Source organism: Neodiprion lecontei, chromosome 7 (genome assembly GCF_021901455.1).
Source record: "Neodiprion lecontei isolate iyNeoLeco1 chromosome 7, iyNeoLeco1.1, whole genome shotgun sequence".
NCBI lineage: Eukaryota > Metazoa > Arthropoda > Insecta > Hymenoptera > Diprionidae > Neodiprion > Neodiprion lecontei.
This window is the reverse complement of record NC_060266.1, coordinates 24,851,927-24,875,489: the sequence shown is the minus strand read 5'-3', so window position 1 is coordinate 24,875,489 and position 23,563 is coordinate 24,851,927. Positions and strand designations below refer to the sequence as shown.

General features: G+C 40.5%; 4 protein-coding genes across 14 annotated transcripts in view; 3 read left to right on the top strand and 1 right to left on the bottom strand.

Annotated features, from left to right (window-relative positions):
• Positions 1-595, top strand: part of LOC107217431 (methyltransferase-like protein 25B) — a 3,141-nt gene extending 2,546 nt beyond the window's left edge. For all 3 annotated transcript variants that reach the window (XM_046745552.1, XM_046745551.1, XM_015654953.2), the window contains exons 8-9: positions 16-125; positions 251-595. In XM_046745552.1, the coding sequence (XP_046601508.1) occupies positions 16-125; positions 251-524 (384 nt within the window). In that variant the 3' untranslated portion in view covers positions 525-595. The remainder of the gene's footprint in view (positions 1-15; positions 126-250) is intronic.
• Positions 1-20,230, bottom strand: part of LOC107217428 (ribosomal protein S6 kinase alpha-5) — a 27,316-nt gene extending 7,086 nt beyond the window's left edge. The window contains exons 1-8 of one of the 4 annotated variants that reach the window (XM_046745547.1): positions 18,614-18,791; positions 16,440-18,509; positions 10,074-10,148; positions 9,742-9,960; positions 9,255-9,370; positions 8,808-9,008; positions 8,268-8,696; positions 5,273-8,144 (exon numbers count right to left, since the gene is read on the bottom strand). In XM_046745547.1, the coding sequence (XP_046601503.1) occupies positions 6,555-8,144; positions 8,268-8,696; positions 8,808-9,008; positions 9,255-9,370; positions 9,742-9,960; positions 10,074-10,148; positions 16,440-16,785 (2,976 nt within the window). In that variant the 5' untranslated portion in view covers positions 16,786-18,509; positions 18,614-18,791 and the 3' untranslated portion in view covers positions 5,273-6,554. Of the gene's footprint in view, positions 1-5,272; positions 8,145-8,267; positions 8,697-8,807; positions 9,009-9,254; positions 9,371-9,741; positions 9,961-10,073; positions 10,149-16,439; positions 18,792-20,097 lie in introns of those variants that run through there. The other 3 variants (XR_006905405.1, XM_015654951.2, XM_015654950.2) reach the window with 3 other exon arrangements.
• On the top strand, positions 1,247-4,242 carry LOC107217433 (ras-related protein Rab-2). Its single transcript, XM_015654959.2, has 4 exons — positions 1,247-1,415; positions 1,850-1,989; positions 2,068-2,424; positions 2,497-4,242. The coding sequence occupies exons 1-4, from the start codon at positions 1,370-1,372 to the stop codon at positions 2,596-2,598; spliced, it is 645 nt and encodes a 214-aa protein (XP_015510445.1). The 5' UTR covers positions 1,247-1,369; the 3' UTR covers positions 2,599-4,242.
• On the top strand, positions 13,563-23,563 carry LOC107217432 (iodotyrosine deiodinase 1). Of its 6 annotated transcripts, none has more exons than XM_046745553.1 (5): positions 13,563-13,586; positions 22,112-22,331; positions 22,405-22,626; positions 22,687-23,003; positions 23,238-23,563. In XM_046745553.1, the coding sequence occupies exons 1-5, from the start codon at positions 13,578-13,580 to the stop codon at positions 23,418-23,420; spliced, it is 951 nt and encodes a 316-aa protein (XP_046601509.1). In that variant the 5' UTR covers positions 13,563-13,577; the 3' UTR covers positions 23,421-23,563. The 6 variants fall into 6 exon arrangements, with proteins under 6 accessions (XP_046601509.1, XP_015510443.1, XP_015510442.1 ...); XM_015654957.2 differs by lacking the exon at positions 13,563-13,586 and adding an exon at positions 18,848-19,065; XM_015654956.2 differs by lacking the exon at positions 13,563-13,586 and adding an exon at positions 19,109-19,281.

The window sequence follows — 23,563 nt, the reverse complement described above, 5'->3', positions numbered from 1 at the left end:
TTCCTTTGGTTATAGATACATGCTTATCGAGCAACGCTAGAGAGTCTCATCGTTCAGAGAAACTCCTCTCTACGTCATGCTCAGCTCAAAAGTTTCAAGCTCAAGGAAAATACCACATTTGAAGAGTCAGTAGTTTACGGTTACTCGTGATGAAAATATTTCCTTAATCAATATTAACTTTTAAATCCTTGACTGTTTCTATGCAGTTTAAGCTAAGACTGAGATATGAATACTCACTTGTATTTTGCAGGTACTGCATGGCAGTTACAGAAAATTTTACTGAAGAGAATCGTCCACGGAGGGTAGAGGAAATTAGAAATCCTAAAACAGCCGAGTTGCTAGAACGCTGGGAACAGGTTGTGGTATTTGGTTCCCTCAGATCGATGCTAGCACCGTTGGTCGAGAGTGCAGTTTTGTTGGATAGATTCTTGTACCTGTCAGAGAAAAATTTATCGCCAAAATTAAAGGCTGTCTTCGACCCATTTCTATCGCCGAGAAACTTTGTATTAACATCTATTAAGTAACTGAATATTGTGTCATTTGCTCAAAAATTGTACAACAGGGATTTTGGTCTGTTTACAAATTCACAATAAAGAAGGAAAATTGTTCACCCTGTTTCACTGCATGCTTTAACAACATGTCTGATTAATTTAATAAGCCTATTTATGCAAGTAACTGAATATTTCGTACCAGGTACATACAGTGTACAGAAGTAAAAAACAGATGAAAGTACGCCGAGTTCCAAATTAATGCTTGAGATTGTACCCTATTTCGTTCTTTCTTATTTCAACCCACATGACTTTTGCGGTGGCGATTAGACTGCTTCAGAATCGTTCCAGTATTCATATTTTTCGAAATCACGGATATTAGAACAATCAAACGCGATAATCGTGTAAAAAAAATGTGTTTAGTGTGACTCGATCGCAATTCAACAACGCGCTCTACGCTTGTCCCACAATCCATTGCGCGCGCAGGCGTGATGCTTTTGTTTTCTCAGAAAATTCAAACGCAGATTACTACGCGAAAATTCGCATCGTTGCATAGCTGGAAATTTAATTAAACGTGAGTGAAACGAAAGGATGAGATATCAAGAAGGTCTACGGCCAGGCCTCAGATAGGGAATCGCGTAGTTTGGACTTTGCTGGTTAAAAGAAAAGAAAATATCCGAGCGTCCAAATTCCGAATCAGACTTCAGGAGGAGTCCGAATGCGACCGAACAGTGCCGAAGTATATCGAGTGACGTCACGGCCAGCAGAAGAGATAAGCGAAATAATAAGCAACTGAAAGAGCGTTGAAACGAAACTACTACGCTTCCCTCGTCGTGTACTTTGAAAATTACCGTGTTTTGACGAACTTTGTAGAATTTGAAATGTCTTACGCTTACCTTTTCAAATACATTATCATCGGTGATACGGGTAAGTTGTTGGAGACTCGACAAACTCTTTCAGAATCCCGATCATCTGTCTGTATTACGTTGCCGTGACAGCTCCCATTGTTTTCATGTCATTGCATTCACCAATATTCACACTTCCTTCATTTTTTCTTTCGACTAACCCCTCTTGGCTAGACAGACGAGAAAAATCAGTTTTTTTTCATTGCCCCAATCCTCGGCCGAGGTTACCTGGATATTAGAGCTGATGAATATTCATTCTCAATAAACGATTGCGATCATATTTTTGATGGAAATTTTACAGTAAAAATTAACCTCATTTCTAATTGTTCTAAGCAGTATTTAATCTAATGATTATTCGGATGATTCATGCGGATCTTACGTTTTTCTTTGCATCGTCTTGCTAATGTCAACAGCTTCTTCCGACGATAAAAATCTTGTCTATAATCTCATTCACAGGAGTCGGCAAGTCGTGTCTCCTGCTGCAATTCACAGACAAAAGGTTTCAACCAGTACATGATTTGACTATTGGCGTTGAGTTTGGCGCGCGTATGATCACAATTGATGGGAAACAGATTAAGCTGCAGATTTGGGATACGGTAAAGAACAAAGCTGCATATGAAATTCAGTTCATTTTCATTTACTTTTTTAAAATTCTTGATTTAATTTACTCGCAGGCAGGGCAAGAAGCGTTCCGTTCCATAACAAGATCATATTATCGTGGCGCGGCAGGAGCCCTACTCGTCTACGATATAACTCGCAGAGAGACTTTTAACCATTTAACAACATGGCTAGAAGACGCACGGCAGCATTCCAATTCCAACATGGTTATAATGCTGATTGGAAACAAGAGCGATCTTGATTCACGGAGAGAGGTTAAAAGAGAAGAGGGTGAGGCGTTCGCTCGAGAACATGGTCTTGTATTCATGGAAACGAGTGCAAAGACTGCAGCCAACGTCGAAGAAGCATTTATCAACACTGCCAAAGAGATTTATGAAAAAATACAAGAAGGTGTCTTTGACATCAACAATGAGGTGAGAAATAGATCAGGAACTAAGATAAGTTTAAGAGGTGTGAAATGGTCTTACGGAATTTATTTTTTTCAGGCAAACGGCATCAAAATTGGACCTCAGCATTCGCCGACAAGCCCAGGTGGCTTGGCGGGAACTGGAGGTCAGGGTGGCGCTCAAGGTGGTGGATGTTGCTAGGGGCTGGGGCTTCGCTGCTCCCCGTTTCCCTGCGAACCGATCTAAAACGATCCCCCCCCCCTCCATCCCGTTCCTGCTCCACGTTTTCAACGATTTGTATATTCATTTGTATATTTGTGTGTACGTCGCGTATCGATTCAGTGTATCGATGGATGGGCAGTAATTGGTATAATTTATAGTTTTCAGAATCTTATTCGATATTGTAATAAATAAGATTTGTCGCGTGATTTATTCAGGGTTGATAAACAAAATAGTACATAAACAGAGAGTAGGCAGTTTTCACTTAACGAGACTCTTAGCGGTACTCCTTCAACGTATAAAACTTCGTGTGTAAACTTAGAACTTTGACGCTCTGAATGAAACCGATGTATAAGGAATGACGAGCGACAGCTTGATTCCCGTGTTTTAAAATACATGTAAGACAGAAAAACTCTTTGTATTCAATATTAACAATAGTGTTATTGAATGGCCAGTATGACCCTCCCGACCCCGCAGGCTCCATTTGGTGAAATGAAACGGAAAAAGAATAAAATAAAAAATTCGTAAAAGTTATTATTTTACTTGGAGCAGGAATATTGGCTTATACTAAATCAATTACCTTAACGCGACAGCATGTATATGGATGTACTATTGATGTACCTATATGACGAATACAAAGATTAATTTCAATTAAACTCCAGTTTGGAGACCTATGTAACCAAAATCAATGTTTTTGTTTACATATAGAATTATTAAAGGTAACGACTATCATCAATCAGTTTACGTAACTTTCGTTAACGTCTCGATAGCAAACTGATGATAAAATTTTAGGGGATAGTAGGATAACGAGAATCGTAAAGCATTTGAAACTGTCGGGAAACGGATGTGCTCCACAACAATTTACACAACTATTTGTTGTTCCTTCTCGTTGATCTTATGCATCAAATACGTCTTCTCCCCTTCTATTTCTGTATCATTTTCCTATATTTTACTCAGTACGTCAGCTTGGATTTTATACACTTGAATGGCTTAAAGCATTTTCGTGAATTATTATGTAAGAGCCTGACGCCGTCTCTGATCAATGAATCGTAAAGTCAACTCCCTCAATCAAATCAGACGTTTGTTTTGTCAACAAACATGTTAAGAAAAACGTTTAAAGACTTATTTTAATTTAGCAAAACAGTTAGCACACATGCACCTTCATCTCATTACGATTGTTTTAGTCCTAGTCAATATAAAAGTGAATGTCCGATTATCTTAATCATGAAAAGAAGAGAAATGAAGTGAAGGAAAAAGAAATATGTATATCGCAACAAGCGTAGTGAAGATTAAACTTGACTCACTTGATATTCAACATTGCATACATAATAATATATACAAAAATATTATAACATGTATAATTTGAATTGAAATGAAATCATCGGTGAATTGAGAATTACGTGTACGATAAACTGATAATTCGTTGTGATCCGTAATTTACTTATCATTATTTAATTATGATTATTGTACTATCCTTGGAGCTTGGTAAAGTTAGTTTATGATATGTCCAATTATTATAATAAGGAAATATTTTACTTGTACATCAACTAGCGTTTTAAATTTTAATCACGCTTATGTATCTTTCTTTTACCATTCTACTATAATATATGCTGGTTTTCTGATTTACTCGTGCATTTAATTTTAAACATTCGTTAGACATACTATTTATACCAAGCACCCCATTAGCAGAAAGTATAAGATACAGTGTCTAACTATATTTTCCCGACAAGGCTAAATTACCGTCTCGATACAACTTTGCTTGATGATCATTTGAACATTAAGCCACTCCAATGTATTTAAACTCATTAGTTAATTATCATCATATACGTGAGTTTTCCGCTCTTACAGACACAGGACCAATCTAAAAACGACTAGGTTTCAAGGTTCACGGTGTTGTTGCCGGCGCGTGTAGACCAGGGTGTAAAGATGCAAAATACACAGGATATAAATAAACATCGTATGATATATTTAAACAACCAGTAGTAACAAAGGAGGCATCTCTTTCATGCATCCATAGCAACAAAACAGCGTTCTTCATATTTCATAGAAGCTGCTAGTTATACTTTCTGTGTATGCAATATAACATATCACATACACTTTCAGCAAAGGATAATTGTCTATTACAATGTAGCTAACAATAGTGGTACTGTATATCACAAGAGAAAGAAGGAAAAATTTTTTAAATAAAAGACAGGAAACGAAATTTTACTTCATTAGCAATAATTAATTTAATTTATGATTCATAATGACTATGTTCCTAAATAAAAACATGCATATATGTATACATATGAAAGCATACGTACACATATACGTATATATTCGTATTATACGCATCTTGTTAAAGAATATCACTTCTTACATACGATTATATTAAATATATAATTATTTTTATGTTTTCTTTTCATATTTATTATTTCTGTTCAATTTCAATTAGCCATAATAATATGTAAGGTGTATCTATTACGTTATTTAAAGTACAATTTATAGTAGTAATATAATAAGCAGCGCCATAGCGCCGTTTTGCAATCAGTGCACAGCTTTGTATATACGATTCGGTTTATTACGTTTAATTATTGATTTATTGTTATTCTTGTTACTACTATTAGTATCATCATTATTATAATTATTATTATTGTTACAGTTATTGATTTCATGATTTTTTTGTTTTTCTTTTTTTACTTCGTTTTTTTTTTTTTGTTTGTTTTCGTTTGGTCTTACAGTGTAACGTTGCTTCAGTCGTCTTTGGCAGAGGTGTGCGTACAGCCTTGCAGAACCTGTATCTCTCGTATATCGATAACTAAAGACGTTTTATTGTAAGCATGCCTGTTCCCTGAGTTGGTCTTATACAACCTCTTCAGTCTTTCCCATTACTCTTTTACTTTATTGGTTTTTATTCTTTTTTATGTCTTTTAAATTTAATTTATATATATAATTTTTTTTATTTTTTTTTTATCCGTTACCTACAGCAGTCGTACAATCGCGGCAATCCCGTGTTAATTAATATGTAGGTAAGTGGTAAAACAGGCTTATAATTTTTTTTTTCCGAAGGCAAAAAGGCCAGCTCGATTACATGTATATTCTAGCATTCAGTTAGTTTTCGTCAAGAGTTTTGGGAAACGTGACTGGAAACCGTCATCGAAAGTAATTCTTAAAAAGCCGTAACATTTTAGTTTCACGAATGTAGTTTAAATTATCGATAATAACGATTCAAAAATAGTATCAACTAACACGGCACCAGTCCAAGTTTTTCCCGTATACTCTTAGAATTGGGTATACCCGAGGCACAGTCACAGTATGTGTGTATTAAACAATTGTCAACGATTCGATACAACGTTTCATTTATACAACATGTAATCACAGAAAACCCAAGAATTATACATCATCTATATTCATATATATGTGGATGTATATATTACATGTATCATATACATGTGCATGTGTGCGTGGTGTGTGTGTATGCATGTGTGTGTGTGTGTGTGTGTGTGTGTGTGTGTGTGTGTGTGTGTGTGTGTGCGTGCGCGCGCGCATAACTATAATATTGCAGAAAAGATAAACAAATTTTAGATATGCTCTTTTTTTTACATACTCCACAATAAAAATAACTTCATACTTCACTCTCTTCTTTTTACCTATGTCGTCGTCGTTAGTATTATTATTATTTACCCTACCTACCCGTTAAAAAAATCAACAGCTTCACTTCATAAACTGATCAAAGACGCCACTTGAAAATGTAGTAGGCGACAATGGCGATGCTCAAATCAACACTTACCTACATGTATTTACAAAGAATCTAAAAGTACTGAGATAGGAATGGTGCGATATCCGCGTCTTGCACGATCAACTCCCAAAGGCAGCAGCGTTACGTCACGGAAAATGCATAGGAAACAAAAACGAGTAAAATCGTCAGCTTTAACTTACCAAACGCTTACAAGCAATTTTTACTCTACTATTATGGTAGGTAGTCGCTTGGGCCGTTTTCCAGTTCTCTGTTTTCTGTGTACAATTGTATCTCTTTTACCAGGGCTCGTCGTTGCATCGATAAATTCGACACAGCTATCAGAACCGCTTGTATTTAGATCCAACTTTCGTTTTCTCGATCTTGTAATCGGGCCGTTTTCATTTCCGCTACCATTTCCGCCTCCACTTCCGTTACCACTTCCATTATCGTCTTGCTGAAGAATCACGTCGTCATGATCGCGTTTGCGTCTTTTGGCTCTGGAGCCACCGGGGTGATCCGACCTCTCAGTCTTCCGGCTAGTTATTCTTGGCGAATTCGAGTCGGACGAGGAAGACAAAGAACTGAGATATTCGTTTACCCTTTCCTCGCCAAAGTCAAAAGCACTGGGTTGCGCAGGGGAGGCGGAAGCGACGGTGGTGCTCGCGCTGGGTGGTTGCAGTAGCTGTACCGAGGCGTTCGAGGAGGCAATGGAAGCCGAAGAAGACGCGGAACTCGATGTGGACCGCTTGGGAAGCCTTCGTCTTTGCGCAAGCTTTGCCGAATCGACCTCCCTCAGCTTAAAGCTCTGCCCCTTTTCGCTCGTTGAGGTTGAGGCTGATGTAGAAGAAGAAGAGGATCCGGCTATTGGTGCGGCGGCAGGTGTAGTTGAGCCTAAAATCCACTCGTGATTAACAAGCTCGGTGGCAGTGAGTCTCCGATTGGGATCTGTGGTCAAAAGACCCTGTGCAACGTTCTTCGCCGATGCTGAAACACCTCGCCATGCCTCTCCCTCGAAGTCCACGTCACCCGTCTTGACGCGCGATGCAAAATCCGGTGAATCCGTACGGAATGGTGGCCGTCCCGAAAGCATGGAATAAAGGATGGCGCCCAAACTCCAGAGGTCACAGCTCTCGTCGTACCCTTGCCTGGCAAGAACCTCTGGCGCTGCATAGGGAAGCGTGAAGCAGGGAGTGTGAAGAGGCTCGCGGCCTTGTTTAATTCTCGCAAACCCAAAGTCAACCACCTTGACCAACAAGTCATCGCCTGTGTTGGCAAATACTATGTTTTCCGGCTTGAGGTCCCGGTGTACGACGCCTTTTGCGTGCATGAAACTTACCGCTGAGGCAAGCTGGCGCATTATTCGACTTGCCTGAGACTCGGGGAAGGAACGAGACTTCCGCATCAGCTCACCTCCCTTCAAAAGTTCCATTACTAGATAGGTATGCGCTCGATCTTTGTAAACGTCTATCAGTTTTACAATACTCGGATGGCCCTGGCAGATCTTCAATAAATTCGCCTCCCTTCCACAGTCAACCCTTCGGCTAACTATTTTCACCGCAAACTCCTGTTGCGATTTACGGTGCCTACATCTACGACAAACTGAAAAACTTCCGTCGCCCAACGCTTCTTCTCTAGGATCAAGCTCATACGTTTTGAAAAACGCTGATTCCTCGAAACGGGAGGCTAACTCGTCTGAGGTCGATGGACGATGGTGTTGATCCTCATTCGTAGTCCGTTCGACGTTTTTGAATATATCCTCGCTGATCACATTCTCCGCGAATAATATCGATGGCGCGACATATGAATAGCCCTGAAATTTCAAGTCATTATGACAAAAATTAGATGAAAACATAATTTTTTACTCTAAATTCAAAGCAAATTTATAAACAATCTTGATTTGGAATAATTTTCAATATCTTGAGGCAATTCTTACCCGAAAGAGTTTGTCATAATTTGGTGGTACAACAGCAGGGCTATCGGCAGCGACCATTTTTGTAAATTCCTCTGAAAAATTACTTGTGTCTAGCTCGTGAGTGATCTTGGGTACGAAAGGTGGGGTAATCTGTCGAGACTCAAGAGCTTCCCAACTGAAGGGGGGTGAAGCTTTGCTGAAAAACTCGTGCTCCTTAAGCTCCTTGGCATCCTCAGGCCCCCCGCCGAGCCTTAGTCGAGGATCTTTTACCAGAAGGCCTGTTATGAAACTGCGAACGGAGGCACTGAGATGCCCAGGAATGGGAGGTTCCGTTCTTAATATTCTTTTCGATATTTCTTGCTGAGTATTTCTCTCCCCCTCAACTGTGAATGGCGAGGCACCCGTCAGCAGTTCATACGTCAGAACGCCAACGCTCCACCAGTCGACCGCCTGTGTAGGATCATCGAATTAAAAAATATTAAAATAAGCATTAAATTAATACCTAATCGCATAAATCGTATGACGTCTTTAATTTTATCTTTGCTTATTTAAACTACTTACAATGTCGTGCCCAGCAGATCCTCCACGAACAACTTCAGGCGCCATATACTCTATCGTACCACAGAACGAGTAGGCTCTGGCGTTGCGCTCTCTCTCATGAGGAAGGAACTCTTTGCTGAGGCCAAAATCTGTAAGAACTATGTGGCCCTCGTGATCCAGTAAAATATTCTCCAGTTTAATGTCACGGTATATAATTCCAAGCTATATCAAAGAGGGATAAAGAAAAACAAGTATAAGATTAAATATTTTTAACAAATATACCCTAATTAGTATACTTCTTTGCGTAAATAGGGCTTCAATAAGTATTTGAAAGAAATATAAGAAAAATTATTAAGTCTTTTTATTCAATAAACAAAGTTACTTTGGTCAAGAGTGAGAAAAAAAAAAAGATGAGAAAATAAATGAAACGAAGCGAAGGTTTACGTTTTTTTTTTTTTTTTTCAATACCTTATGTAGATGTTCCAGCGCGAGTATTATCTCACCGATATAGACTCGAACTTCGTCTTCCGTGAAATGTTCCCGTTGATACAAATGAGTGAATAATTCACCGCCGCTAACGTAATCTGGAAAAAAAAAGAAAGAATAAGAAACACAATTAAAATAAAAACAAAAATAAGAACATTGAGAAATTTTATTTTACGATTAAAAATCGATTTTGCGACCGCGCGTTCTACTTCAAGGTAAAAACGAATCCGTCGAAGGTTATCACGCCCATCTAAAGTCCTCGAATTAGACGATGGCCAAACCGTTAATTCAGTACATGATGTATTATGTATGCATGCTTCACGTATTGCTTATTTATAATTAATTAGTTTTGGAATCGACGATCATCGTAATTAGAGAAAAGAATTCGGAAAGAAAAAAGAAAAAAAAAAAGACAAACATGAAAGACACATCAAGTATCATCGTTGTGTAAAATTTAATTCGTTCTTACCTAATATAAGATGGAGTTTTGCGTCTGTTTGAAAAGCGTAATGCAGCGTGACCAGGAAGGGACTATCCCTAACAGCCTCGAGGACTTGTCTTTCGGTCTTCGTGTGTTCCGTGGTCTTTTTTTTCTGAACAATCGAGGCCTTCTTTAGGGTCTTCATGGCGTACAGACGTCCGCTATCGGCCCCGGTCCTCTTCCGAACCAGGAAGACCTTACCATAGGCTGAAACATACGTCATTCGTCACGAATAAGAATTATCGCTTCCTTTAATTACAGCGTACTTTTTTTATTTCCATTTCAATTAAAAATTATATCGTAAAATTTCGTATACCGACCTCCGGTTCCGAGAACCTTCAGTAGGTCAAAGTGAGACATATCGATCCTTTGACCCCCACTGTCGGCCAAATTGACTGTAAAAGAAGAGAATAAAAGAATTAATAATTATTTACAATGGTTGTAAATTTTTACACATTCATATTATATTACATTATCGACGCAATTGAGAATAAACAGAAAAACTATCAAATATGTAGAAGGAAATAGAAAGTAGAGAGTAAAATTTTTAGAAATGAGACCGTTCGTTCACGCATGCATTATGAATGTATAGGTGTAATGTATACGCAATAATGCGCAACTCGCTGCGTCTGACTTTGTATTTATACGATCTGCTGCAGCAACGTGCCGAGCGGTTGCGTTAGACAAAAGAAACGATACGAAGCAACAATGTGAAGAATAAAAAAAAAAAAAAACCTACCATCGATATATAAGTTCACGATGATAAGTCAATTTATCCAAAGTGTCGAAATTCCGTGAATCTGGGTTTGTATTACTACCATTATTCTTATTGTGTACTTTATTTGTCATTTCATTCTTTTTTTTTTTTTTTTCACCATTTCTTAGTCGTTACTGTAATATAATGTTCAGTTGCGCAAAATATAGTTACGCGAGTCATACCTATACACGTGCGTATGTGTGTATTTGTGTACACAAAAATAACGACGGAGATACAGGCGAAATCGAAATCAATTAGAAAGAGGTATTTGCACAGGCAGGTACATCAGTTTGTAATACCTATAATGTATGACAACGAAAGAGAAAATGAAAAAAATGTGTAATAAGACATCCAATTTCACGCACATATACCCAATAATACTTGCATGTCGCAATTACAATCAACAATACGCAACAGTGTAATATAATAACATGCTGATGAAAAACCGTTACCATCCTTCGTGATTTTGGTATTGTTTGAAATTCGATAAGCCGTAAAATAAAACAAAACATACTCGTATATTTTGAAATATTCGTTCCTTCAAAGTCATCGTGAATATAAAATAGTGATTTTTTTCCCCAATGTTTACTTACGACAACGTTACCAACTTCAATCTCGTGTGATATACAGACGAATGTGCATGAGACTGAAGTTCGTAACGAAACATCGGAGGGGTGGGGGGGATCGCTATTTTGCAAGTTTATAGCGACTTTTAAATAGGTAGTCAATTCTTATAAATATGAATAAGTTTAGGCCTCATTATAATTTACTGCGTTTCATACATCCCTGAAATTGCGAAATAACGATTTTTCCGAAAAGCAAATAATTGCAACAACGTAACTAACTTCAGCCTCGTGAATGTGCGCACTGCGACGGTAAACCGACAAATCAATCAGATTATGGTCAGGTATAAGGTGGGTTAAATATCCGATGGTACATAAAATCGAAGAAAAATGGGAAGATCGTACAAAAAGAAAAAAAAAAAAAGGAAGGCAATTGTAGTACGTGGAATATTATTATGTATAAGTATAAATAATGCGAGTTTAACAGGTACGTAATAACAACATCAAGATTGGAAGATATTTTTTGCAACATATGCGTGTGTGTGTATAATATATATCTAATTTTTTTTAATCGTATATCTATTTATTTATCGAAACCAGCAAAAATTAACTGCACCGCACCATCGGAGAAAAACACGCGAAGGCAAGGGGAAGGTGGCGAGATTGAGGTGCGCTCTTCGCAAAATGACTCGTGATTTGTGTCAAGGTGGTGGTGACGGCGGCCATGATCGAATTCAGGTACCCACCACGTTACGTCCGCACGTACGTACACACATACGAGTAAACCTACACGTGCGATTTATGTGGCTACATAGGCGAGGATGAACGTGTATACAGTATAAAATACACGCGGCTTTGCCTAGAATTTGACCCAGTTATTATAACACCGCGATCGTCGTCCGTCGTCGTTTGTGTATGTTAGTTATAGATATCTGTATTAGAAGATAGACGTGCACGGTGCATCGTCCAGGTAAATTAACCGATACCTGATAAGTTTGTGTTGTAGTGGAGAGAGAACAGAAAAAAAAAAAAAAAAATTATGCAAACGAATGTGAAACGAATACGATGCGATCGAGAGCGTGTGTTGCACGAAAGAGCCGAATAAGAGACCCCGACCTAGAGAACTAACGCGAACCGAACGAACGGTATATTTCGGTTCGGAGACTGCCGAAACAGCAGCAACAGCAGCAGCAGGCAGCATCAACGAACCGGCACAGGTAGTTACAACGGTAGCAAGGTGAGCGTAACGCTGCAACTTACTGTAAGTACATAGAAACGCACAGGTTGAAACGACGTTAAAACCGCGAAGAAATTTTGCGGGGAATTACATGGAAGACTGTGTGTTTCAGCAGAGAGTCACAGAGAGTCGGTGCTCGCAGCAGTGCAGAAGTTCCGCTTTTGCTTGACCCAGATTGCCGGCATTCACTCGCTATTTCGTAACGGGACCGACTTTCTTTCGGTTCCTCGAATGAACCGACCGAACGTCGCTCGTGTGCGGTTTGCGCTTCTTGTCGTCGTCTTTCCTTCCTCTGTTAGCCGTGAGCCGAAGCGGCGTAGCGTTAGATAAGGTAAGGCAAAATTAAAGTCAAAGTCAAAGTTAAAAGGTAATGTAAAGTAAAGTAAGGTAAAGCCGAGAAACAGATTCGTTATCCCGATTCTGACAGCTTACTTTTCACTCGCGAAAACGGCGATAAGCGCAATCTAGACAAATGAGATGGTAGATTTAATCGGAGAATCTTATTTTCACGTGTGAAAAAATAAGTCGTCAGAATCGAGATCCTGACTCCTGTCAATTATCCGCAGGTTCTTGGATTCGCCTTTCTCGCGTCGCTCGTGCCTTTTCAATAACGATCCTCTTTATTCCGCAGGTTGTAGAGCTTGAACCAAGCTTGCTGCAGTGACTGCGAATGCACTCTATACACACACACACACAACCATTGGTATTACTATCATCTCCGCATTGTTGACCCAGAGTAGATATATTTCACGTATCGTAATACGCACGCAGAGTTTCGACCTTGAATGAAATTATTTTGCGAGATGAGTAGACATTTTTTTTCCCTTCTTTCTTTTTTTGCCTTTAAATTAATGAAACGGACGAGAAAGAGAGAGGGGAAAAAAACCCGTACAGACGCGGCGTCCTTCCGTTTTTCCGCATCGTCGTTGACGTAGTATGCGTATAACTACACATACACGTGCGTATACACAGAGAGACATACGTAAGTATGATGCAGTAACACATCGCGACATACTCGGGCTTATTACGCAACCTTTCGTCAAAGTCTGAATTTGTTGTTTAAATACATGGTGCGGTATCGGCGAGTATATGCCATCCACGGTAGATAAACGGAAAATAAAAAAAGAATTAACACCAGGTGCTATATTCACATCGTTTTAAATTAATAACGCGTTAACAAATACGAAGTTCAACCTATTACGCGTCGTCTTATATCCCTGTCCTCGGAGATAGGCGCTCGCTCTTCTCTGTACAAGTTTCTCGATCTATGCCAATGGTTTGCACTACATTATACAATATTTACTCGTAAGTTAGCGTTCCACATATTTTACACGTATATATATATATATATATATATACACATGTACGTGAATTGGTACAATGTTATAAGTATATATAATATTAACACGGTGAAAAAGATGGGTCGCGTTGCTATTGTTGCTGCTGCGGCGACGTGATAGATAACTCGCATCAGCAGCAGAAGCACACTGACTGCGGAAAGGAGAGAAAGAGACAGAGAGAATGAAAGAAAGAAAGAAAGAGAGAGTCGCAAGAATAAATTAAAAGAAATAAAACAGACGTGGAAAAAAAAAGAAACAGATGCCGTGCATCATGGTTCGTGAAAATATCGGACGGATCTTTGAGAGTAAAAATATGTTTTCGCAAGTCTGTTTAGTAGCATTTTGGTCACGCGTGTATAGGTATGTGCATGCATACGTACATCACGTGTGCATGTATGGTACACAATTTTTATACATATGTATAGGCATACGTTAAACGCGCACAACATATATACACACGTGTATTTCGCTAATTATTTATATTCGTATAACTTTCTCGAAAGATGCGCTCAGTTACGGTGATATGGTATAAAGTAAGAGCGATTATAATTGTGGGAGTTTGGTGGGGATCGAAGGTTCGCGTATGGTGGTGCCCCTGGAAAGAAAGAAAGCGAATGAATCTACATCCTGCGACGATGAAATGATTAGAAAAAAAAAAAAAAAAAAAAAAAAACAACCGAGAATCAACGAAATTCCGGTCAATTTATTACATTTCGGCGAAAATATTCAAATATGTTTGAATTTTCTATACGTTAAATCAAACGTGACTGTCTTTGCATATATACACGCACACGAACACACGGCGAGTATTTACAACGTCGACCGTCGTCGATATTCGGGGAGACTTAGGGTTTCGAAATTTAAATTGTTTGTTCAAAGTTAAGGCTGCCGTTGCTGCACCGATACTCCCGTGCTTGTTGTGTTGTTGTTTCAACATTTATTGCTCTCCGAATACCGCTGACGCATGCGTATACCGACTGACCGGTATATATTGTAATACACAAACGTCTTCTCTGAACCGCATCGGGCGTAATATTATATTATATACTCGAGTATTGAAACGAAATGTATAAATGTAACGGCAAGCATGGACACCATATATGTATATATATATATATATATATATACATATAAGGCATATAACAAGCCTGTACGAATTGTACGAATGAGAATGACTGCGCGTAGAACATGCGGCAGACGGTCTAATCACCTGGGACACAAAGCCGACCCAAATAAAACAATTCGGCGTAAAGTCGGGGCCGTAAAATTCCCTCCTAATTTCCGAGGTTTTTCCGAGGAGGAACTTTAAGGCTAATAGTTAGAATGATAATTATACCTGCGCGAAAACGATTGCTATTATTGCACCCCTCTAATCCTGACTCAATGTTAGCGGTCGTTCTTTGCGGTTCGAAGACCCAGCTAATCCTAAAACTTTGCCATTTCCTGTAAGTCAATGGGACCTAAATTGTTCAGCTTTAACGGGACCGAAGACCCAGCTAATCCTAAAACTTTACCATTTCCTGTAAGTCAATGGGGCCTAAATTGTTCAGCTTTAACAGGACCGAAGACCCAGCTTATCCTAAAACTTTGCCATTTCCTGTAAGTCAATGGGACCTAAATTGTTCAGCTTTAACGGGACCGAAGACCCAGCTTATCCTAAAACTTTGCCATTTCCTGTAAGTCAATGGGACCTAAATTGTTCAGCTTTAACGGGACCGAAGACCCAGCTAATCCTAAAACTTTACCATTTCCTGTAAGTCAATGGGGCCTAAATTGTTCAGCTTTAACAGGACCGAAGACCCAGCTTATCCTAAAACTTTGCCATTTCCTGTAAGTCAATGGGACCTAAATTGTTCAGCTTTAACGGGACCGAAGACCCAGCTTATCCTAAAACTTTGCCATTTCCTGTAAGTCGCCAAGGACTTTACCGTTCAGCTTATTGACTCTATATTCGCTTGGAGTTCAATTTGAATCGAACAACAAAAGATAGAATGTACGAAAGAAAAAAACTCAGTTTAAACCGATTTATTTTTTCGAGGTCAAAAAATTAAACCTGTTACCTCAAAAAATCATAACGTGTCGAAATTAGTGACGTTACCGAAATTCAGTAAGCAAAACATACTCATATTTAACAATCTCAGTTCATTCGAGAAATCATTGTAAAAATAAGAAAATAGCAATCCCCACCCAATGTTCATTTACGATAACGTGACCAACTTCAACCTCGTTTCAAACTCCCCTCCCAACTCGCCGATTCGGTTCGATTTACAATTTTCTCTTATCTACACTCGCTTCTCGTCGTCCAAGGTTTGCCGATGTTTAATATAAGTTTCTGCTTGTATCTTGTAATACGTAAATATGTACCCGATAACCGATAAATAAAATAAATTTAAAAAAAAAAAATGCATTTAGAAAATAGAAAGAGAAATAAAAAGTTGGAAAGTGGCCTGACGGGAATCGCGATCGAAGGTAAAACCGGAGCTCCGCGAATCGATGATTCCAGCAACTAACTCTCCGCAGATACAGGCGTTGTGTGTGTGTGTGTGTGTGTGTGTGTGTGTGTGTAAATATATACATATATACCGCATATCTAATGGGTGTTTGTATACTCTGGTTGGATAATACGAATCCGTCGGTATTAAAAAATTCCTGGACAGTGATTTCGCTCGCTCGGTCTAAACGCACAATAAAATCACGGTGAACTTGAAACGAAACGGATTAATGACGATGACGATGTACATGCGTTGTTAGTTATTTTCCGTATCGATCGACGACAAAGGTCAATTCACCTCTCGGTCTCCTCTTCCAAAGTACGTCATCGTTGCCGACGTCGTCGTCGCGGTCGTCGTGGTCGTCGTCCTCTTTGTTGTCCTTTTCATCGTCGTAGTCTTCCTCCTCGTCGTCTTCCGTCGTTACGGGTTCCGGCGACGCGGGCGAATCTCTAACGTCCAACTCATTGATGGCCTTGGCCAAGCTGCAGGATCCGGCGGATCCTCCGGATCCACCCGATGCAGCCGAGGTCCACTTGATCCCCCTGCGTCCGGATCCCCCGGAGTTTGAACGATCGGACTCTCCGATGATCTCGACGTCGCTGCCGTCCTCGAAATAACCGCTCTCGTGTTCCGGGTTCTTCATCGTCCCGGTCCTCTTCTTCCTCCTCTTGCTTTTCGACCTTGTTACAGACCGCGAAACGCTGTTTGTTTATTCCTGTACAACGACGCAGGCGACCCAGTGCAGTAACTCAGTCAGTCAGTCAGTCAGTCAGTCAGTCAGTCGAGATGTAATATATCTCTTCTTGCGTGCTGCAGGTCAGCTGACTACGATAACGACCGCGTGCTTCTGACAATCGCGACTGTAACAGTGGGCTGCTTCTTCTTTTTCGCCCGAGCTGAGACGGCAGCTCCGCTTATTTTCACCACTCATCACAAGTCGACTTTTACCTCGACGTCGACGATTTATTTATTTATTTGTTTATTTATTTACTTTTGCAAACGCCTAGGTACAACCAAGTTTTTTCAACGATACGTCAAACTGCGTCAATTTATAGAGAAAATACGTGGTATCTTTTGTTGTTATTCACACGTTACATGGTATACATACGTACATATACACGATACGTGTCGTCCTCTTCTTCGGACTTTCCTAATCCCTCCGTAAAGACGACGTTTAATTTCGTATGCACTTTCAACTTCTCCAAGTTGGTCCCTCCTCGTATTATACTAAGTAAAATGTATTTTATTTTTAACCGCAACTCAACCTCGCTGCTCTCTCCTCCACTCTTCTCTCTGCCTCTTGACGTCCTTCTCTCTCTTTCTCTTGCTCTTTTCGTTTCGTACAAGTTTCGGGCACGTCGGATCGGCACTAGCTTCGTCGATTAGAGTCAGGTGTTACGTGTGTATGCATTCGCACACACACGCACATATATATATATATATATATATCCTGTTTTCCCTGTAAGTTATATAGTAACTTTCCGCGGTTGTTGTTGCGTTACATCGGGTGTCCCCCCGGGCCTGTGCAAAAAAGCAGCCTTCTTAATGTCTCCGCGTCGAGTAGTAGTCGGTCGTACGATGTATATAAGCAAGTAAGCAAGTATAATATCTAATCCCTCTTTCCTCTCCACGCCGTCGTCTCGCTCGACATTGCGAACGGCGTTTATATATATATATATATATATATATACACGTATATACGAAACGCTGCGACGATTGCGAAGGACGTCGGGGACTCCTGGGTCTGAAGTCTGTTAGTCTAGACTCGAGAAATTGACCCGTGTGTACCAGGCAGGCGTATGTATTACGCCTATATACGCGCCGAGGAGGTGGTGGTAGTAATATACTACTTGCGAGCAACGCGTGTCACAATCTTCACGAGCCGTGTCTCTTACGTGTGTGAGTGCCTGCCGTGTTGATACGCTGTGTAAAGCGGAAGCATGTACCGTGATAAGGCGAAAAGTAAAATCAAAAAACGAAGCAAAAAAAAAAAAGAAGAAGAAGAAGAAGACGTCGTAGGAGACCCCGACACTCCGAGATTTGTTTTTTTTTCCCCCCTCGAATATATCGACAACGACGGACAACGGAATTGCCCCACTTTCACTGCTGCCAAACTCCGCGACACTTTTTTTTTCTTTTTGTTTTTTTATACCTCTCCTTCACAGGTGCTTGCGAATTTATAGAAGAGTTCCTCCTTCGATTAGATTATCCAAACTTCCAACAATTATCGTTGCACGCGTTTCAATTATTCCACAAACAACAATTTCCGCGTGTAATATCGCCAAGGAATGAACTCGTTCGTATCCAGACGTAGATAGTCTAAAAAAGCTTCTGGCCAGACGTTCGCGTCCAATGATTAGCCACGTTCTATTTCATCGGCCAAGAAGAATGTAAAAAGAAGAAAATAATACAATATTAAGAAAAAAATAAATTAAAACCCACAAAATTAACGACGCTGTATTACTACTTACGGCGGATAACACATACGCACGTACCGCGAGTTGGGTATAAAAGCAAGTTCAATCGAAATTACACGAATCCGAACGATCGGGGAAAAAATTTGTTTAATCGCGGCGAAAACAAATTCCTCTTTCAATGATACGCGAAAATACCGTAACGGTCAGACAGACGCTCACCGCTACGCGACGCGCGGCGCAGTGTCCCGATGGCAACTGACCGTAGACACCCCCGCCTGTCGAGGGCTGGAATATAGGCGAAGGGGTGGGGGGTGAGGGATATGACAGGCGGCGCAGCGTGAGGAGGACTGCCCACGAATTCTGTACCCCCACCCCTGTCGTTTCTACGCGAATCGCCCCCCCACCCGGACCAGCGAGCGACGGCTAACAGCTGATTTGGAAAACACGAGGGCAACGCGGAGAGTTCTTATACACGTACTTGGGTGTGGAGTTTCAGCAACGTCGAGGTAAAGTAGAGGTGGGGAGGAATTATGTCTGAACTGGCTGTCGCTGCTGCGTTGGAAACTGAGAGATAAGATCCGTAACGCTATCAGTGTCACCGGCCGCGTGTTACGGATTACGATTATTTTTATCGCTTGTTTTGTATTTTTGTATTTTTTGTTGTTGTTGTTGATGTTACACGTACAGCGTTCCGCGATCGTTGGTTGGCTGGTTCGGCGGCGGTACGTATTGTGCAGATGTATTGTTGTCGCTTTTGAGATACCGTTCGACGAGGAGAAGGAGGAGGAGGTGTACGGTATATTTATAACTAGTGATAACGGGTGGCGAAAAATACGCGTTTTCGATGGTATAAATTTTTGCATCGGCAGCAGCGGAAGGTCTGCGGCCTGAGGTAACCGTATAACCCTGAGATTCTTCTTTACGCCAGCTGAGCCGGGGCGCCAGCTGCTATCAAACGAGCGTTGCATAACTAGCGTGTTGTTCTTTTTTCTTCTTATTCTTCATCGTTACGCAATAATTTGCTATACGGAATAGTAGAGTAGTAGTAATAGTAGTAGCAGTAGTAGTAGCAGCATTGGCTATGTAATCGTTCAATTGTTATCGAGTATTTGTCGCTGAGAGAAAAATTTCGACACTCGTGTTACAACGGCTGACTCATTATCCTCAATTTGTCGCGCATAGTTTGGATAATTCGCTCAGCTTATCTACTACGCAAACCGCTGCTGCAACGACAGTAAATTTAAATCCGATTACAACTGTTGACCATAGGAAAGGGAACTGAGGATTGGAAACAAATATTTCCCAAGTATCGTAATCCGAAACAATAGTTGACGGTAACCGCGATAAGCGTGTTTTCCAGGATTTGCGGTCAGCGGGGAGAAAAGTACACAGCTGGCGATAATGCGGCAGCGCTTTTGTCGCCGACGGGCTTAATTGCGCTCGAGCTGTGGCGATGAGTATGCATGCGAGAAAAAAAAAATTTTCACGAGGAAATACATGCCTGCGAGAACGTTTACAGTAATGCGAAAAATAAATACCAAATGTCAGCACGTGGGTGACGGTCATCTCCGTCTCTGCTGCGAGGTGGTGTTTGTCGGGTGGGGGTAGGGAAGGTGGCTGCATGGTGGCGTTGCAGGAGGTCGAGACGTCCATCTCCGTCATCCTCTTGGTCCGTGGTTGTTGTTTTCTCCGATTATCTCCCGCCCGCACTTTGTTCGTACGGTTACGCTTTCGAACAACCGAGCAAACAAATGACGTCCAAAAACTGTTTACGATTAAATCACGGAGCCGAATTGTATACTTGCATTCCTTTAAGACGCCATTTTACAGACTATAACTACTTGCCGCGCCTTGGCCTCGTCGACTTGCTTCGACGGTATTTAGCTGATAAAGATTTCTTCCGTTTTTGCGGCGAACCGTTCGCTTCTCGACTTATGTGTGTTTGTTATTCACGGGGTTTTTGTCGTTCATTCCCTGGTTGTGTTTACGCCGGACTTTCATTATCAACTTCCTCTCTTCAAAACGCGCCGAGAATAACGAGGAACTGTACGATGTTATCGGAATCAATGATTTGGAAATAATTTAACTTGCCGAAAAGAGAATACACGTGTATAATATGTATGGGAAATTAGGAGGAAAGAAAAGGAACAATTTATAAACACCTTTCATTTACCACGAACATTTCCGCCGATTTTTTACTTTGAAATTATTCTTATTGCACAGACGGGCCGCGTAGTTACAAACGCGTGAAATAAAGACAAAGCGTGATACCTTGGATACTTTTGACACTGCGCGTCAATCCGCAGATTTTCCAAGTTATTTATACCCATGCTTTTGACGAGTTGGAAAAATCGTACGTAAATAACCTTTACGATTCCGTCGTCGTCGTCGCCGTCATACAATTCGACGTAAATTATCCTGTTCAAATAGAATACACGTCTTCTATACGTACGGGAATATATCGCGATAACTTGACACGCGCAGAGTTAATTCAACGGGAGAAACGAATCAGATCACTTTCGAGGTTGGAATTGAAATTCGTCCTCAACTTTGAATGACACAAGCGAACAACAACTGGTTAATTATTCGGTCCAGATATTAAAACACATGACAATCGGCGGCCATGTTTTTTTTCTACCTGTCACTTAAGCTCGAAAGGTTCTGGTCTGACGCTACAATGACATTTCGTTCGGCGCTGCGATCTGATTTTATCACTTGATGAGTTAAACGAAGGCATGTTGTCAATTTTTAACACGATATCGAGCGGATGGAGGTTTAGCCCATTGTTAAATAACAAAGTCCGAATGAGTCGATGCAGCCTCCTACAGGCTCACTCAATCTTTCGGTCTTGGGATTTTCTGCTCCGTCGTGTTTTGTTTTCCTCTTTTTTTTTTTTTTTTATTATTCGCTCGCCTCTCGCCATCTACGATCTATTTCGCCAACTATACTACGCGCTGTTTTCTAATTATTGCTGTATTATTTCTTTCCTTTTTATTCACCATCAGAGCTTCACCGCTTATTGCGAATGATATCCCGCATTATTCGCAGATTCGGAAGACAGTTTCATTTGATCTGCATATCAATCACTCGGCAATTCTTCACCAGCAGATAAACTTAGTTCCAACTAGCGAACGACGCACTCACGGAAGTCGTGTTTCTCGTTCAAAAATAGATTCGCTCTCACGTGGTCATCCTGATCGGCTCTAATTACCGCCTAATCTTGTCTCACCTTGAAGGTGTACCTACAGCGGCTACAAATTTCCTCTGAATCACGGTGCAGCTGTTTCTGTACACACCATATAATGACACGCATATATAATATGTATGAATGGTAGGATATGTAAAGCACACTTGTCCTCGAGCTCGGAAATCTAAATCGAATCGATTGTTATTGACTTTAATGAATGAGACAGCGACCCGAAGCGAACAATCGCGTTTACACAAGTTGATAATATACACTTGGTAAACGGAACGTGTTTGCTGATAAGAAAAAAAAAAAAAACCAGTAAGGAGAAATAGTCTGGAAATGATTGAATCATTGATACGTTACAGTTGGCATATACGTACGTGGATATCACTGCCGTTGAAAGCGACATGATCTTGCAGAGCCTTCCGTTCTTTGCCAATTACTGGCATTACCTTCTGATCAGCTTAGTCTCTTTTCTTCTTTTCAACACCTTGGCTCGATTGTCGAGGGTAGCGAAAACCGCCAGGAAGATATTGGAACAGGATAAGGGTGAACCGGAATCCTTGAACGATGAGCAAGGATCAGGTAAACCGATGAAGATGAACGTGAGATTATTTCTTCCAATCTCACTCGCCAATCGCTTCTAATGAAATTCCAGATGAAAATGATGGAGAACATTTAGTTGAGGACGATGATGACGAACCTGCTCTACCCAAGGACCTGGAACATGTGCTTTACGTTTACACAAGGCCTTCCGAAGAGGAGCTAATCCAAAGGGCGCGGGAGTTTTATCGGGTCGCTTCTGCTCGACGTACTATTAGATTCTTCAGTCCAGATCCTGTGCCGAAAGAAGTAATTCAGGAAATTGTTAAATCCGCCGGTACGTAGTGATTTTGTTCAATTCATTACGGCTCTGACGCTGATTGCGAACGAATTTCAGGCACTGCTCCCAGTGGAGCGCACACCGAGCCCTGGACTTTTGTGGCGGTGTCAGACCCTCGGACAAAGACTGCAATCAGGGAAATTGTTGAGAAAGAGGAAGAAATTAATTACAAAAAAAGAATGGGAAAAAAATGGACAACCGATCTACAGCCGCTTCGGACCGATTGGATTAAGGAATATTTGACCATCGCGCCGTACCTGATTTTAGTTTTTAAACAAATGTACAGCATCGGGCCTGAGGGAAAGAGAAAGATTCACTATTACAACGAAATGAGTGTTTCTATTGCTTGTGGTATACTTCTCACAGCAATACAGGTAATATCTTATTTTACATTGAACGCCACCCTCACAGAAAAAACCCTCAAATTGGGTGTAAATACACACCTTCAACTTCTTTCTTATGGGAATTTAACATTATCTATGAGTTGGGGGTGCGAATTTACACACAAGTTGAAAGTTTATTTTCGTAATGGCAAACTCGGGTGAAATTACATCTATTCCTCATCACTGTTCAACCGTTTATAACATTAAGTTTTACTGCGTGTTCAGAGCACTGGATTGGTGACGCTAACATCAACTCCATTGAATTGTGGACCTGCGCTTCGTAAGCTCTTGAACCGTCCTGCATCTGAGAAATTAACACTGCTACTTCCGGTTGGTTATCCAGCCAGAGATGCAACAGTGCCTAATCTTCGTCGGAAATCGCTGTCAGAAATTCTTGTTGAAATATGAAACTCCGCTAACGAACTTTGAAACATTTTTACACTGACCAAGTTACTGCACAACACTTATCTCGTACTTTAACATTCGAATTGTAGCTGTAGATTTATTGTAATCATTTTTAATAAAATCGAACCATGTAATGCAAAATGAGA

Excerpts from the sequence above, each read along its gene's own strand:
- LOC107217433 (XM_015654959.2), top strand. The coding sequence starts at position 1,370 with ATGTCTTACGCTTACCTTTTCAAATACATTATCATCGGTGATACGG. Across the intron at positions 1,416-1,849 it reads CATTATCATCGGTGATACGG|GAGTCGGCAAGTCGTGTCTC; the intron begins GTAAGTTGTTGG and ends TCTCATTCACAG. Across the intron at positions 2,425-2,496 it reads TCTTTGACATCAACAATGAG|GCAAACGGCATCAAAATTGG; the intron begins GTGAGAAATAGA and ends TATTTTTTTCAG.
- LOC107217432 (XM_046745553.1), top strand. Across the intron at positions 22,332-22,404 it reads GAACGATGAGCAAGGATCAG|ATGAAAATGATGGAGAACAT; the intron begins GTAAACCGATGA and ends ATGAAATTCCAG. Across the intron at positions 22,627-22,686 it reads GGAAATTGTTAAATCCGCCG|GCACTGCTCCCAGTGGAGCG; the intron begins GTACGTAGTGAT and ends AACGAATTTCAG.